This window comes from Hyperolius riggenbachi, chromosome 1 (genome assembly GCF_040937935.1).
Source record: "Hyperolius riggenbachi isolate aHypRig1 chromosome 1, aHypRig1.pri, whole genome shotgun sequence".
Lineage (NCBI taxonomy): Eukaryota > Metazoa > Chordata > Amphibia > Anura > Hyperoliidae > Hyperolius > Hyperolius riggenbachi.
In genome coordinates this window covers 435,119,091-435,137,570 of record NC_090646.1, presented here as the reverse complement: position 1 = coordinate 435,137,570, position 18,480 = coordinate 435,119,091, and the positions used below count along the sequence as shown (strand labels likewise).

The 18,480-nt window shown below is 40.1% G+C and overlaps 1 protein-coding gene across 2 annotated transcripts in view; it reads left to right on the top strand.

The window, feature by feature from the left end:
- The window catches only part of LOC137553164 (protein FAM240B-like), a 98,922-nt gene extending 85,040 nt beyond the window's left edge, over nt 1-13,882 (top strand). For both annotated transcript variants that reach the window (XM_068271436.1, XM_068271435.1), the window contains one exon: nt 13,295-13,882. In XM_068271436.1, coding sequence (XP_068127537.1) covers nt 13,295-13,379 — 85 coding nt within the window. In that variant the 3' untranslated portion in view covers nt 13,380-13,882. The remainder of the gene's footprint in view (nt 1-13,294) is intronic.
- The last annotated feature ends 4,598 nt before the right edge of the window (nt 13,883-18,480 follow it).

Below are 18,480 nucleotides of genomic sequence, written 5' to 3'. Positions count from 1 at the left end.
AACCTGCTTAAAATAAACATTACAGTCACAGTAATTAGGCTAAACCACAGTCCTGTTCTGCATGTCATATGAATGTCACAATGCAAATTAAATGCCATGCTGTTAATCCTCCATTTTACAGTGAGATGGAGCATTCATCAGAGAACATTAATGTGACAAAAGTCCAGTGAGATCACTGCTTGTACATATCAACCAACGCACATCATCCCAAGCATGCGACCAGCGGAACATATGATCAAAGGCATTCAGTTATTATTACTGAAGTGTGATGAGTGCTTCCCCTGCAGACAAACAAGAAGCCATAGTGAAAATATTTTACCCTGATGCAATTAATATAGTACAGAACTGGTCCAAGACAGTCTTATCAGTAGCATTTACAGAAGTGATGTGAGATTTTACAAGGCAGGTTTTTTTTCTTTTTGCTTTGCAATAAGCAGAATTTCTCTGCGCTAACCTGGAATTCTTCACAGAAAAAAACGGCTTGGAAAGCAATTGATGGATAATGAATTATTATATTTCTGAACCTCATTAGTCCTGTGCAGTGGCGTCACTAGGGGGGGGTGCGGTAGGTGCAGGCCGCACCAGGTGTCACCTACACAGGGGTCAACGCCAAGCACCAGTCTAAGGGTGAATGGAGTAAGGCTATATAAATATAAACCTTATTTTGCTACAAGTATTATTGGTTTTGTTTAGAGGTGTGATTGAGATTGGAGGTTCAAGAGATAAAAGAGGGGTGACACCATGAATTTCCACACCAGGTGACACCAACTGTAGTGATGCCTCTGGTCCTGTGCAGAGTTTCCGTTTAAGTCATGGCATGGCCATGAGAGCATTATGCAAATCCCCACTGTTGCTGACAGTACCAGGAGAAACTCTCTTGGCATTGACTGTGGAGGCCTCCTTTAAACACCATGGGGCCCAATCCAATTCACCTTTTCTCCTAAGTTTCAACCTAGGAGAGCATTTTTCATCTTCTGTTTAAAATAAGTTTTCAGCACTCTGCAATTGAAAAAGTACCAAAAAGTAGGTGAGAAAGTACTGTCAAAATTATTTCTGATAATTTTCTTGCTTGCTGGTGTGGTGGCCTAAAATGATTTTTATTTATAATACAAAAATATCATCAAGGGGAAAAATTATGAGAAGTGAATTGTATAAAATTTACCTGTTAAAAAAGTGAATTGGATTGGGCCTTATATGGGTTGGTATTTGTCGGAGTCCCCCATAATTTCAGGTGGGCTGGGGCTTCCAAGTATTGCTATATAATGATTTATACACAAAATGATAGCATGTATTAAATATGTTTAATTAAAAACAAAAAGGACTTTCATTGACTGCTATGACAGCAGTTAATATACTGGACTGTAGTGTTTATTAATGTGTTAGAATGGCACAGGTCTTATTGATTATTATTGATAATTGCTTTTAAGATGAAAAATGAGTGATGATCGTAATCTGCTAATTGCCATCACATAAAATTTCACTTACATTTTCGCAATTATAGCCATACGGCATTACGATTTAGACATTCAATTGATTTTGTGTAATCCATAATTTTCGTGTAATTTTTGCGTAATTTTGTGCCGACTTGTTGTTAATAAGAAAAGCCCCCCCTTCCCCCATACATGCTCTCATCACTAGGTACGTTAAGGAGAATAGGGGGAACAAGTCAAAAAAATAATTTTACAAAAAGACCTTGTAGTTTTTAAGATTGTAAAAATGCAAAGAAAAAATGATTTAAAAAAATTTGGCGAAAATTAAAATTCCTGATTATGTTTAAATGTGACATTAATTACAATTGTACCTGAAATTTTGCATTGCGAAACTCATGCTCATCCAAAGGCAGAAACTCTGCAATGGTTTTGATACGAGTTTCTTTGACGTACAGCTACACACTTGTTCTAGAATTCAATTTATATTCATCCTATAATGAAAGAATCTTATATACTAACGGAAGGTTGTAAATATGCACAGACCTGGACACACCTATGGGCGGCAGCTTAGTGTGGAGGATGTTGTGTGCGACACTGTGCACATGAGTCTTTTGAGAGTTGGAGGTTTCCTCATTTGTGATAATACAATTTTATTACTCTTATTATTGTTAATTTATTTTCCATGGCGCGCAACAATTGTAGTGACACAGACATTATTATTATTATTATTTTGTATTTATATAGCACAGGCGGCATTTTCCGCAGAGGGACTCACAATTTAATCCCAACAATAGTCATATGTCCATTGTAGTCTAGCACCAATTTCAGGGGGCAGCCTAATCTTTATGGTTTTGGGATGTGGAGGAAAGCAGAGTGCCCGGAGGACACCCAAACATTAAACGGGAGCACACACAAATGTGCATATAGTGACCTGGCTGGCATTCAAACCAGGACCCAGCACTGCAAGGCTAGAATGCTATTCACTATGCCACCGTGCCGCCCAGTGCGGAATGGCTGTAACAGTGCAGATTATATTACATTGGTTGTTTAATATCAAGTAGGACCAGGTGGAATACAATCACTATCAGGTAGATATCTATCATTTGCTACATCAATCTAACAGGGTTTGTCTCAAAGCAGGAAATTTGGGTGCTCGCTACTAGCAGCTTATACTTGGGCGCCAGCAGTTACAATGTGAAATTTAGGCACCAGCAGCGCCTGTTAAGTAGTGGGCGATGGGGCCACCTGCAATGCACATTAAGATATTTTTTTATACTGTGCACAATACAATATTTATTGTACTGTGCATTGTAAATTTCCCAGTGTAGCCACTATAATGGCGACAAAATGTATAGTTTTTGCAACCGTTTTTGTGGTGGGGGTCGGTTAAGGTTAGGCATGGTGAAGAAGTAATTAAATTTAGGTGTGGGGCTGGTATGGTTAAGGTTAGCGGTGGGAGAGATGGCTAAGGATAGGCATGGGAGGAAAGGTTAAGATTGGCCACGGGGTAATAGTAAAGGCTAGGCATGGGTAGTGGGGGATGAAGGTTAGCAGTGGATGGAGGAGTTTATGGTTATGCGTCTGGGGTGGTGGTAAAGGTTAGGCATTGTAGAGGGAGGGTTGTGTGTAAGAATAGGGTTAGGTTTTGCTGTAGAAAAATATTGCTAAATGTTACGGATATTTTGCTAATGAAAAATACCAAAAATTAAGGATTGGGGAGCGCTAGAAGTAGTGTATGGTCTGTAACCCTATACAGGGGAGCCGTTTCCCTTACATTGTAGTCTGAATGAAAAAGTGAACTAAGAGCAGTGTCTGCTTACAGTATAAAAAAAGTTTATTGAACAGAACCAAAATTGCAGTTGCATAGAAAATCCCTTATTCCCCCCCTAAAATACACGGCCCGGTATGCCTTTCTTGTCAGCTGACCATCCATGCCAACTCACACATACAGTCTGGTCATACATTCTCAGAACTGAATCTTGACAAGCTATGTGGAATTTCCAAACTCCGACTGTCTTAAAAGTTCAGTTCACTCAGATGATAGATCAAGAGACATCAATGACCATCTTCAATGTGAAAACACTGTCACAGCAATGCATTGTTGATCATGTGTGCTCAATCAATAAGGAATCTATGCATAGTCTCCAAGAAACACTGCTGTGCAAACCATCTGTTGTCTCAACAAACAATAGATTGCACAGGTTCATAATGCCATCATCATGAATGATATGCACTCATTTCTACACCATTCCTTTATAAGGACAACAGTTCACATGCAAAATATGTGTAGCCTGGCCATGAAAAGGCTTAGAATAAGACACAACAAGATGCCCCAGCGGGCTCTCACCACCGCTGGGCTTCGCTGTTCGCTGTGTTGTCCTCAGCTGCTGTGTAGGCTGTGTAGTTGGTGCGCACAGTCAGAGTCCTAGTGTGGGCACAGAATACAATAGAGTCCCTCTGTCCAGAACACGCCGAATGAATCGGCTCCCGGCTCAGCGTGGCAGTGGCAGCTCAGGGATGTCAGCTGATCGGCTAGGCCATGTCACATGAAAAATACCACTCTGAAATAGTAGAACATCTGTAAAATACCAATATTCTACCGTCGGCTATTCCCAAGCAACCAAATTTCACTTGTGGAAATTATGTAACCTACTAGTATGTTTTGGGGATGTGGGAGGAAACCAGAATGCTTGAAGGAAAATCACACAAACATAGGAACAACCTACAGACTCCATGCAGATAGTGTCCATTTTAGATTACAACCTAAAACTCTAGCACTGCAAGGCAAAAGAGCTAGCTACTTACGTCCTATTTTCCCCCATTGTTGGTCTTTGCTAACTTCTTAGTGGTTATTTTCACCCCTGCGTAAATAAAAACATAAAAATTTGTTTTAATAACTAATTAAGCATTATTATAAGCAGCTGGGCACTAATATTAATCACATAGTTGGTTAACATTGGTAGAAGAAGATGTCCTATTTGTCATCCAGATTAGTAACATGGAAAAAAAAATCTGTCTGCTAAATATAGACTGACAGTTGTTGCTATAAACAAGATAGCACAAGCATGAATATTTAATGACCGACAAACCGGACCATCTGATGTATTCCAGTTCTACGTCACCATCCCCACCAGGCTGTTTTATTGTAATCTAATTCCCAAGTCAAATTAAACGTGATGATGTATTAGTGGCAACAGGTTTGCTGCTGGGGAGATTTAAGTATTCATTTTCCTGTTTTATTCAGGCCAGCTTTCACCACTAGACACTTGACTGCGTACAATAGGTAGACTGTGTCATAAGCCTGTGAGGAGAGCATATCCAGCACTGGCATGCCAGTCTTAATTAAGCCACCAATTATTTCTGATTACCTTATGTATGTCACGGCCCTGTAGGCTTTCTAATTATGGAAACCACACTGCTGAAAGTAGTTCTTGGAGAAATAAAATACATATCCTGCCACAGTTCTTCACTGATTTTACTTTGACGTAATTGGGGTATTCCACACAACAGAAATAATTGCTGCAGTCTAAAATAATAATCATCAGGAAAAATCAGTAGGATGACAGTATGCATTCTCACACTGCCATTTCAGCCTTTTGTCCTGTGATGTTCTGGAACATTAAAGATTTTTTTTCTATGTAGAGCATTCAATCATTTTGGGTTAATGAGATTATATGAACACCATCACCAATAGTTACTATGTTGTATTTTTGTTGATTAGTAACACTTTGGCTGTACCTTATTAACACATTTGCTGCAGGAAAGGTGGCTCAAGTAGGAGGGATTTGGTGTTTCTGCAGTAAACCAGCAAATAGTATGTTAGTAAGGTGGCTAAAGAGTAACTCCTACCAAAAACTTGAAGAGAACACAAAGAGGAGAAACCGGGGGCCCAATAAAGTGCAATATTTATCAAACAACAGTGGTCTCAAAGTGATACTGAAAAACATAAGTCACCTCAAAGGGGAATGAAAGAGCAGGTGGAGAACAAATTGGACCCCACCTGAGTTAAGAAGTCACTCAATATAGTAGTTGGAAACAAAGGGTTACACCTGTCCAACGAGGGTGGATAATATAGAAAAAAAGGTGCCAACAAGAGTAAATTACACTAAAAACAGTTTAAAAAGGAGGTATTGGTAGACTTACCTCTGAACAGAAGATGCTAAGGGTGTATTTCAGGCAAAAAAAACGGCTTTATTAGGATGAACTCCACTTGTGACACGTTACACGGGGCTAAACCTGCTTCCTCAGGCAAAATACAGGAATATCTGCCTAATAGTCTATGTCTGCTTGGTGTCTCTTACTGGAAACTGACCTATAATACTGTCCAAGGCTCTCTGTATGTCGTTAGGCTGTGTAAGCTTTATGTTATTGTTATTAACAATATTATAGTGCCAAAACCTTTCACTGTAGAACACTGTACAGAGGACAGACAATATGGTGACCATAGATACATAAATATAAGATCAAGCACTGTGCTGACACAATAGTAAGGTGTACACAAATGTGTAGCGCTACAAAAAAGAAAATTAATTTATAAATTATAAATCCATATGAGTGCACACATGTATTAAAAGTACCTTGTGACTAGAATTGTGGCTTCAGATAATGCCTTAAAATTCTTCTAGAGGGTGAGGTGGTGATATTTGTCACTCAAAAGGTTAACCCGGGTGTCGCAGACTGTCTTTTAAAGCTTGAAGAAATTGAAGGCATTGTCTGAAGCCGCAATTTTAGGCAAAATGGACGTTTAATCCATTTGCACACTTATATGAATTTGTATGGATACAGAAGTAGTTCAATGCATGCAAACTCCAAGTTTTCATTGTTTCCTGTGTCCCCACTGTGGCATTATCTTCATTTCCTGTCCTGGAAATCTAAATCTGTGAAGCATACAGTCAATGAAAAGTATGCTTCATGTCTAATAATAATGCACACGTTTACTGATAACGCACTGCATGCAGTGCATTACCATACAACTTGTTAGATTGCAACAACATACCTGCTGCACTTTGAACATAGCATAGTTGGTACATTGCAGCGTGGTAAGCTGCATTACAAAGTGGCCATTATGCCGCACCACAAAGCATCAATGTGAACTTGGCCCAAATGTTATAGGGCCAGAGTTAGGACAAATTTGAGAGAGCCTCTGTAAGGTGTACACTCACCTAAAGGATTATTAGGAACACCATACCAATACGGTATGACCCCCTTTCACCTTCAGAACTGCCTTAATTCTACGTGGCATTGATTCAACAAGGTGTTGAAAGTATTCTTTAGAAATGTTGGCCTATATTGATAGGATAGCATCTTGCAGTTGATGGAGATTTGTGGGAAGTTCCTGTTCCATCACATCCCAAAGATGCTCTATTGGGTTGAGATCTGGTGACTGTGGGGGCCATTTTAGTACAGTGAACTCATTGTCATGTTCAAGAAACCAATTTGAAATGATTTGAGCTTTGTGACATGGTGCATTATCCTGCTGGAAGTAGCCATCAGAGGATGGGTACATGGTGGTCATGAAGGGATGGACATGGTCAGAAACAATTCTCAGGTAGCCCATGGCATTTAAATGATGCTCAATTGGCACTAAGGGGCCTAAAGTGTGCCAAGAAAACATCCCCCACTACACCACCACCACCAACCTGCACAGTGGTAACAAGACATGATGGATCCATGTTCTCATTCTGTTTACGCCAAATTCTGACTATCGAGACTCATCAGACCAGGCAACATTTTTCCAGTATTCAACTGTCCAATTTTGGTGAGCTAGTGCAAATTCTAGCCTCTTTTTCCCATTTGTAGTGGAGATGAGTGGTACCCGGTGGGGTCTTCTGCTGTTGTAGCCCATCCGCCTCAAGGTTGTGCGTGTTGTGGCTTCACAAATGCTTTTATTGCATACCTCGGTGGTAATGAGTGGTTATTTCAGTCAACGTTGCTCTTCTATCAGCTTGAATCAGTCGACCCATTCTCCTCTCCTCTAGCATTAACAAGGCATTTTTGCCCACAGGACTGCCGCATACTGGATGTTTTTCCCTTTTCACATCATTTTTTATACCCTAGAAATGGTTGTGGTTGAAAATCCCAGTAACTGAGCAGATTGTGAAATACTCAGACCGGCCCGTCTGGCACCAACAACCATGCCTCGCTCAAAATTGCTTAAATCACCTTTCTTTCCCATTCTAACATTCAGTTTGGAGTTCAGGCGATTGTCTTGACCAAGACCACACCCCTAAATGCATTGAAGCATCTGCCATGTGATTGGTTGATTAGATAATTGCATTAATGAGAAATTGAACAGGTGTTCGTAATAATCCTTTAGGTGAGTGTATGTGACTATGCAAAATATTGCAATTTATTTATCTATGTTTTTTTCAAATGAAGACCTCTGCTTTCAACTTAGCTGTAGAGATAGTAGTGGTTCCTGAATGGCTGGTCTGCATTGAGTATTTGCATGAGAATTTGCAAAGGGTAAATTCCGTTCGCCGGTAAACATCTCTGAATCTATGGGCATTGTACTACTTCCGGGTCGCTATGACCCAGAGTAGTACGCCTGCGCTGGCCCGGCAGTGAGCGTCCTATATCGAGCTCCTGTTGCCGGGCACTCTCTGCGCATGAGCGTGACGTCACTCATGACGTCACACACATGCGCAGAAAGTGCCCGGCAACAAGAACGCGGTCTAGGACGCGCAATGCCGGGCCAGCGCAGGCGTACTACTCCGGGTCATAGCGACCCGGAAGTAGTACAAGGCCCATAGATTCAGAGATGTTCGCCGGCGAACGGTTCGGGAGCCGTTCGCAACATCTCTACAGTTGACCAACTAAAATTATCCAGGAGAAAATCTGGTCATCGTTCAGTATTGTTCTGTGGCCAACTGCTTGATCAGAAAAATTAAAGATTCATTTTATAATTATATGTCATTTTTTTGTGCCGTGATACTGATATGTTGGTTGCCTGAAATATTTAATTATTATAATACCCTCAGATTTCATCAGTTTTAGCTAGAATTAAAAAAAGACATCCATGGTTTTATGGTTTTACAGAAGAAAAAGTTAAATGTAAACGTATTTGACAGTTACTCACCCGCTTGCTCGTATTCCTTTATTATTTAAAGGGAACCTGAACTGAGTAAAATTATTTAAAATAAACACATGATGTAGCTGCAAATTAACCACTTCACCCCCCCTCCCCCCCCCCCCCCCCCCGTGCTAAATTTCTCTGTCCCTTTGCGCACCGCTTCACCCCCAGGGACGGAGAAGGGCACACTTGTTTGTTTACTGGCTGGGAGTGGGCGGGGAACTCGCGCGCACACTCCAGCCAGCCCGCACAGCAGGTGACTAATTGGACGTTAGGAACAAGCGTTCCTAAATCCAATTAGACTCGCCGATTGCGAATAGAATGAAGACTGCTTCAAACAGAAGCAGTCTTCATTCATAACAATGTACCATAAACAAACGTGCACGCACACACACCCCGGCTCTGCAGTCCAATGATTGGTTATGGGGACCCCAGTCCCCAATAACCAACCATATTACATAAATACAGGAATGGAAGCAGTGCTGAAAGGTAAAAATCGCGCTGGTGTTTCAGGGGTAAAATCCCTCAGTTGTGAAGTGGTTAATATTACATACTTACCTCACCGTCAGTTCCTCTCTAAAGCTCACCATTTTCTTCTTACAGTGATCCCTTCCAGTTCTGACAATATTTTGTCAGAACTGAAGTATACCAGTTGCTGTCAATTACATATCAGCTGCTGTCAGTTACAACTGAATGTTCAATGTAATGTCCATGCTTCCCTATGGCTCGAGTGGGTGATATTACAGTTTAACAGTTTGCTGATCAGGAAGTTGTTATAGGGTAATGGCCATCTTCAAAATGAAGGACAGATAATTCTATTGATCACAGTGGACAAACAGGAAGCAGGAGAGGAGAAAGTGGTTGATGAATAGAGGTAAGTATGAGGTGTTTATGTTTATTTTGACTTGTAATTTTCAGTTCAAGTTCTCTTTAAAAACTCCCCCTCCATCAGCAAGACCGCAATGGCCATTTTAGTTTGAAGTTTTCCTGAAGCTGCGGCCACCCCACCAATGCTGCCATGGCCTGCCCCAAGCTCAAGAGTTACTTGCAGCTGCCAAGCTGGGGGCTGGCCCGGGCAAAACAAGTGGGTGGGAGGGTTGATTGTACTAGAAGTCCTCTTTAAGCTACCCAGCCAGTAGCACAGTTCACATACTTTTACTTACAACCGGTAATAAATGTTTTCAGTAAGGAATGCTCGTTCGGATTCCACAGAAATGAAATTTCCGAATTTCTGATCCAAAATTGCATTTCCGCAGCGAAATTCGGAAATTGGTAATGTAAGTGTGGTAGGCGGATTTTCACGGAAATTTTCATGGAAAATACTTTAACATACTTTAAGATCTTTTAAAAAGATTTTTTTCCTCTTGTTCCTACTTTTCTGCTTAACATTCTCTGAAAATTGGGTGTTTCTAGCACCTATGGGGGATTCGCTATTAACCTCTAAAGTCAGCATCATATCACATAGCGGTTCCAATGCGGATTTTCGCTGTAATTTCTGCCGATTTTAACATTGATTTTCTCAAAAACTATAAGGACTTTTTGAAATATTTTTTTACCTCTTGTTTCCAATTTTCTGCTTAACATACCCTGAAAATTTGGTGTTTGTAGAACCTACAGGGGCTTTGCTATTAACCGCCAAAGTTGAAATGCAGAAAATTTGCATTAATGATATGCGGTATTATGCCGACTTTAGAGGTTAATAGCAAAGCCCCCATAAGAGCTAAAAACACCAAATTTTCAGGGAATGTTAAGCAGACAGAAGGAAACAAGAAGAAAAAAATATTTCAAAAAGACTTTGTAGTTTTTGAGATAATCGATGTTAAAGTCGGCAGAAATTACAGCGAAAAAAAGCATTGGAACCGCTATGCGTTATGACACCGACTTTAGAGGTTAATAGCAAAGCCCCCATAGGTGCTAGAAACACCAAATTCAGGGAATGTTAAGCAGACAAGTGGAAACGAGGAAAACAAATTGCGGAATGCGGCAATCGTTATCGGAAAGCGGAAACGGTAGTGGTAATTGGCAATGACGGAATGCGGATTTTCGGCGGAAACGGAAATTGGCATTTCCGACCATCCCTAGTTTTCAGCCTACATAAGGAACATGACATTTCTTAGCAAGTTGAGCAAGGTTAATCCATTGAGCTCTGTTTGTTCTGTAATCTAGACATTTTACTGGTATATACAAGCTTTGCCAATTTTTGCCTCATGGTCTCTTTCCATATTTTATTATCGTACCCCTCCTCCGCTAAATGTAATCATGCAACTATTAAAGCTCATGTACTGGCATCTAGGACTCTGGGCAAATTAGACATCAGCTAAAAACTTAAGGTCTGTGCTTATACTTACCAACAATGGTTTTTAACTACATACTTCTTCCCAGCCTCTTGAGTTTCTCACATGTTGGTTACCGGCAACATTCAGTGGGCTACCACTTTCTCTGCAATAAAAATGTCATAAAATAGCATTTTTTTAAAAATAGATTTGATGTAATTCAGAAATGTGGAACTAGTAACACTTCAGAGAAAAATATCTTAAGAAATCTGTAATAGGTTTTATATTCCATTGTATTCGCTTATAATGTGTTAGGTAAGGTTGACCATTCTCAAATAAAAAAAAAAATGGCAACAAAAATCATATTCTTACAGCTCAAGATTACTGATGTTCCATCTAAGTGGAAAAACACTTCACCATACAGACAAGATAATCCCCCTACCTGAAGATAAAGTATATCTAAATATAAAAGTATGCCTAAATATAAAGGTTATATAAAAGGTAAAGAATTTATAGCAGCACTGCTAGGAGGTGTTGTATACAACGTTAAGAAAGTCTGAAGTAATTGGAATGTATACATCTTCTCAAGTAGCATTCTTTTTTGTTTGATTGTTTCATAGATGATTCCTATACATGTTTCATTCTTCATATACATTTTTGTACCCATCTCTCCTAAGTTTGAAAACAGCGAAAGATGAGATTAGCTTTAATTGGTGAATTGGCGTCTATGTTACTTTCTCTTATAAAAGTAATTTGAATGAGGTCCACTTTTCTTTATTTTCCTCTTCTCCCTGTGTCAATTTTTGGTTTAACGTAGAATGCAATTTACTTAATTCCACTTGGGCCAGAAATAACTGTTATTGACTCACAATCATATCTGTATGGTTGCTAGAACACAATTGGCTTTTAATCAGTCCATGGTGTTTCTGACAACAGGCTGTTGTACCACGGGGTCTAAACAGTCTCCTATTCTCTAATAAGTTTAGCTTAGTTTTTATTCTATTACCCTGGGACTCTATGGCAACTTTATTAGTACTATGTTATGGGTGGATGGATAGTGCATTGGCAAAAAAGGTATTTTGTTTTCATGCTGTGCTACATGAATAGTTAATTGTGGATTATTTGCATTTGTATTTAAAATCCAATAAAGTCCGTTTCCGTGGAAATCTGATTTCCGCAGATTTCAGAAGAATGCAATTTTTTGGGGCTCAATACAGTTAGTTAACTGTAAAAAGGAAAACAAATTGCAGAATCTGCTATTTTTTCATGGCTGTACAATATTAGACAGAAACCACATTTCAGTTTGGCAACTGCAGGAAACTCCTGCATTCTCTGATTGGCCTAATACTTCCAAAGTCTTCTGATTGGCCCAAAATTACCATGGTAATCCAATCTTCCCGGAAAAAAAAATGCGCTCTGTGGTTTGCCTAATATTTCCAAAGTCTCCAATCTATCAGCCACATTCATCATCTTTTAGCTTGTGATTCTATGTATAGAAGCAGATATGTTGCTATGGACATTTCATATTAAAGAGACTCTGTAACATCAAAAAGATCCCCTGGGGGGTACTCACCTCCGGTGGGGGAAGCCTCCGGATCCTAATGAGGCTTCCCACGCCGTCCTCTGTCCCACGGGGGTCTCGCTGCAACCCTCCGAACAGCCGGCGACAGACCCGACTGTCAGTTCAATATTTGCCTTTGCAGGCTCCAGCGGGGGCGCTGTGGCTGCTCTCGGCTCCGAACTACACGGAAATACCCGATCTCAGTCAGGTCCGCTCTACTGCGCAGGCACTGGAAACTTGCGCCTGCGCAGTAAAGCAGACCCGACGGCGATCGGGTATTTACGCCTACTTCGGAGCCGACAGCAGTCAGAGCGCCTGCGCAGGAGCCAGGAAGGTAAATATTGACGTCATCTTTCTCGGAGGGCTGCAGCGAGACCCCTGAGGGACGCAGGATGGGGTGGGAAGCCTCATTAGGTTCCGGAGGCTTCCCCCACCCGAGGTGAGTACCCCCCAGGGGATCTTTTGAAGTTACAGATCCTCTTTAAAGAATTAAAGAGTACTTAAAGTAAAAAAGATGCAGCCTGTTACAACAGACTGAAGGGAGGGGGGGAGGGTTAAACACCTACCTAATCCAACATAATTTATTCAAAGAGGTGATTGCTCGACAGCCCCCCGCCCTTTGGAATTGCAGCCATGGTGAGGTTTTTTATCAGATTTCTGCTGAGTATCTGGCCACCCCCATCTTTATTGAAGAGCTTCTACAGACTTTGGAAACATGGTCGTGACTACGTTTCTTTGGAGGGGGTGGAGCATCGATTACGTCAGATCAGGTAAGTATTTAACCCTGAGACCCGCCCAATCCTGCAGCATTAAGACAGCCTTTAATTACAGGCTCTGTTTTTTTTTTACTGAAAGTTGTCTTTAAGGCACATGACTGCATAAAAATTGTGTAGTACACAGGTTGTTTGTTTTTTTCTCTCTGCTCCAGTTCTAATTTTTTGTTTTAATTCATTTCTAGGCTTCGAAATGAATGGGCAGAAAGACTGGAGAAAAAAATTGAAATTATGAGAAGCCAGAATCAAAATAATAAGGCAAACGTGTGAAAATGCCTTCCTGTCCCCTGTCCTCGACATATTCCTATCATAAATTATTTTGCAGCATAAATACTAAATAATGACTTGTGTACTTAGTAGCTTACTGCAACTGGGATCATTAGCTGAAGGCCAATATATTATATAAGCAATTACTGTCTATTACATCTATCTACTGTATATTGTGTTACTGGAAATATTTAAAAAGTTCAGTGTCTGTGTTTCTAGTTATCTCCTTGTTTTCTCATGCTATAAAACCCCTTTTAGAGCATGTACATATATATATTTTTTATAAATGTGTTTCATGGGAAGGATTTCAGTTTGATTTATGATAGGATGTGCCGTATAGCCCCGTAAAGATGGTGAAACACTTTGAATTGGCTAAAGAGCCACCAAAGGTGTCCATATTACTAAATGGCTGGATAAATTTAAAAATTGTCTGTTCCTAATGGAAATCTATTAAAGAACTGCTGCACACTTGGATGATAAATAACAAATGTTCGGTGTATCTGAAATCATAGTATGCTTCTTTTTTTCTATTACAAAGGCTATAATAATGTTTTGTGAAGAGAATGCTGAAATTCCCTGTTTGTGTATACAGGCCTCTCACAGTTGCTGTGTGTGATATTTAAAAAAAAATAGCTTTTTGCTTTATATGTCTCCCCCTTGATTTTTGCCTTCATAAATCATGTATAATAAGACTCGAGACAGCATATTATTTGCTGCTAGAATAGCAATGGGAATTGTGCAGGTCGACTGAGTCAGGGCATGGTGCGCATGCAAGGAGGTCAACCAACAACCCTCATAACACATAAAACACAATGCGAGCAGCACATTTATTGCACAAATCTTGATGAGCTTAATGGAGGAAAATTAATAGTACATAAATATTGTGACCTGTTAAAGTGAGATGAAGCTATTTTAAACGAGTTTATTGGACTGCATGGGCATTAAGTGTAACTGCGAGACCGCAAAAAATGGATTAGAATAAATTAAATTAAAGTACAGATCTAAGGCTTCAATTAAATAATTAACTCAGGCTTCCAAATAAATCTGTTTCCAAGACAGAATATAGAAAGCGTTTGGTGTGTTACTAATTAAAAAGAATATAATAGGACAGCTTGAGTTGTAATGTGCATCTGAGACCACGTGTGGTTGCTTGAATGGCTTTTAATATGAAAACATGAATATATAAATGCAGTAGCCACAGCAAACAGTAAGCCCATGGCCAGCTTCTCCCCACAGACTGCATTTTTGAGACTGGCAGATGGAACAGTTATCCAGATACATGGCATAAACATATGCAATATTCATAAACACTATTCTGCTTAAGGGCCGGTTCACACGGACGGCAGGCGGCGTTGGGGCGGCCAGGAAGTCGCGTCGTCCTGTGACGTCCCGTTCGGTGGCGGCGGTACAGAGATCGTCGCGATCGGCGTTTCTCTTCCCCGCAGGGGGACATGAAGCCGCGCCGGCTAGCCGTCCCTGGACGTTGCATGCGGCTTCTAGGGACGGCCGAAACGATGCGTTAAATCGGGATCAGAACGCCGCGTTTATGCAATCGACGGTAATCGACGGTAACCGCGCAATGCTAAACGCTCCTATTCACTTGAATGGGAGAGTTTAGCCGATGGGTCCCGAACGCTTGACGGTAGACGCCGCCAAGCGTCCGTGTGAACCGGCCCTAAGGGCCGGTTCACACGGACGGCAGGCGGCGTTGGGGCGGCCAGGAAGTCGCGTCGTCCTGTGACGTCCCGTTCGGTGGCGGCGGTACAGAGATCGTCGCGATCGGCGTTTCTCTTCCCCGCAGGGGGACATGAAGCCGCGCCGGCTAGCCGTCCCTGGACGTTGCATGCGGCTTCTAGGGACGGCCGAAACGATGCGTTAAATCGGGATCAGAACGCCGCGTTTATGCAATCGACGGTAATCGACGGTAACCGCGCAATGCTAAACGCTCCTATTCACTTGAATGGGAGAGTTTAGCCGATGGGTCCCGAACGCTTGACGGTAGACGCCGCCAAGCGTCCGTGTGAACCGGCCCTAAAGGCGATGTTTATTTGATTTCTTCACACAAGTATTACACTCTTTGCTTCCTAAAGTAATAGATTTACTTACCATAGCATATTTTCATTGTTATTTTTATGATAGTTTTTTTTTTTCTTTTGCTTGCTCAAGTATTGCCATTTTGCTGGTGGTGTCAGTACTTTTAAAACCACACCCCTACATAATAAAGCAACTAATTATGTTTTTTTATGTTATCTACAGTAGTATTTGTTTTAAAATAATGGTGAAAACTAAGAAACTGCATATTTTTTCATTTTTTTCACTTCTTTTCCCTTTAAAATGAAAAGGAAATAAAATAATTCCTGTGAAAAAATGAAATAAAAGAAAGAAAAAAATTAAATATAAAAATCACTAACAAGCAGTAATAAAGTTATTGCTCATTAAATAGGTGTATATCTCAAATGTCAAACTGCTCTGGTCCATAAGGGGAAAACAAGTCTAGGTGCAAAGTGGTTAATCCTATAGCTTGTTGTTGTCAACACTCGCTTCCTAGGAAACCACTCCCAGTCCAAGAAAATTCCCACCCTTTCATCCATTACTCAACATTACATCAGGTTAAAAAAAGACCCACTGTTTAATGAACATTAACAGCATGAACAATTCAATGGGATTTCATTGTAAAATGGCCGTTCTCATGAAAGCATGCCAGGCAGCCAAGTGTAACCTTAAAGTAGGAGAAGTTCCCTTACATGTAGTGACTTGTGAAGGTAGAGATACCAGAAAACTGGTGTGGAACACAGCGGATCTGTACCTGAACATGGTGTGTCTGTGGATAAACTGTTTGACTGTGCTCAAAATGCATTTTTACTGTGTTAATCACAAAATCCCTACTGCTGCTATGATTGCGGTTAAACATCATTTTAATTATCTGACATGTCTGAATTCACTTTTCTTAATTTTGACCAGTAAGCAACTTATAAACCTACCTCCAGGATTATTTTTCCCCCTAAAATATATTTTCCCCTTTGCCTTGCAGTATTAATTTAATTTAATAAATTGATGAGATAAACTATTGTACCTATCCTCCTACTCTTTTTTTATCTACATATCCCATGATTTTATTTTATGTTTAACAGTACAAAGGAATATAAAGTGGGGGGACATCTAGTGGCCAAATAGTAAAATTACACCTACATACATAAATTGAAATTAAAATAAATAAAACCCCCCATTAATTAACAGCTTATCTCCCCCACTCTCTCATAGTTATCAAAATAAAACACTTGTGATACAAAAAAGTGACATTTAAAAATAATGTCTTTTAAGAGTTGCAGAGCTAAAATACATGAACCGTTTACCATTTTTTATTTATCCCCTGCTGTCAGAAGACATTCTCTGCATGAAAAAGTTTTGTGGCGGTAATTCCTTATCAGTGAGAATTATACTATATTCTACAAGGTTCCGACAAGAGAAACTGTCACTTGCGTGCTTGAAGGTTAACTCTTTTAGGCAGAAAAATAAAAAACAAAATAATATGTTTATTAATATGTTTGCTACTGTACATATACATATAAATCTCATAATGTTGCACAACACCTTGGGTACCTTTTAAGGCACAAAATAGATATTGTAGATGTATGAATCATAATAAAATATTCCTTTTCAGCTATATAGGTACAAAATCCCTATGTATGGAAAAAAAATATCTTCCAAAAAATGGAAAACCTGATCCCATACGGTTTAGAGCCATCATTAATATTGTCTGGGCTTTTTCGACAATACATTTAAATACAGACAGTCGCTTACTTAGAAGCAACTAATGTTACGACATTTCATACATACATAAGGTTTCATGTACAAAATGTGCTGTGCTGTTTTTGTTGTTACATTTTTTTTGTTACATGTTACAATATTTTTTAAACTGTTGTAAGTAGTTGAGAACAAATTAAAAGCACATTGGAAAGAACAAAAAACATTGGTAAGACTATATGTCCAAATCTACTGTTGTCCAAAAGTAAGTCATTTATCCACCTTCCACTATGAATAACACATGACTACAAATACAAACTAATGCAGTTTACAAACCACCTCCTGGAATGGAACCTTTTTGCAAGTTGGGGGCCACCTGAAAAATGAAGACAATTAAAAAAGAAACTTTTGTTCCCCACAAACCCATCAATTCATCAACCATTTTGTTAGACATGGTGATTGCAAATTAAAGTATACCTAACTTGGAACAAAGCTACTTAAAGGCAAGCACAAATGTATGCTCATGCTGGATCCACATACCTCTGTTTTGTCTGATTCTCTCCTTGTTTTTCCCATAGTCACACTTGAAGAATTTGGCTTTAAGGGGATCCAAGCAGCTCCTGGCTTCAAATAGCTGCAAGGGCTGCCATTGTTCAGAAGCACAACCCCTGCTATTTTACAACTAGCATTGTCCAGGCTAGGTGTGAAATTCTTCAACTGTAACTGATGTTTTCTGTTTGAAGTACAATGGGGGTTTGTTTGTGGTCAATTAAGTCTAATGAGGTTATTTCTTATCTGCTTTCCACCATCTCCTGCTCAGTGACCGCAGGTCCTTTACGGACGGGCAAAGTGGCTATTTTAACCCTTAGATGTAAAAAATGAGGTAAAATGAAAGTTTTTTTTTTAATAATAAACCACATTTTTTAGAATGCATTTTTATTTGCTATAGAGCTGCCCTGGGTGTTAAAAATGATGCTCGGTTCACTTTAAGCTGAAGTCAAATCTTTAGACAGGAAGAAGCAGGTTTGCTGTGATATTCCCTTCTATAACCCTCCCATTTTATTTTCTTAAAGTGTTCCTGTAGGGAAAAAAGTGCCTCAAATGGGGATTCACCTTAATGGAGGGAAGCTTCTGGATGATCCAGAGGCTTCCCACATCCTCCTTCACCAGCCCATACCAGCACAGTCCCCTCTACAAAACTGTCAACAAGGGCTTGTAGGCGGCTTGCACATGTGCAGTAGCAAGGACCTGATCGGGCTTCAGTGGAAAAAAGCCAAGCCCAATCAGGTGTGTGCTATTGCGCATGCACGATCCTTTTGCATGTGTGCAGTAGCATGGACCCGATTGGGCTTGCCTTTTT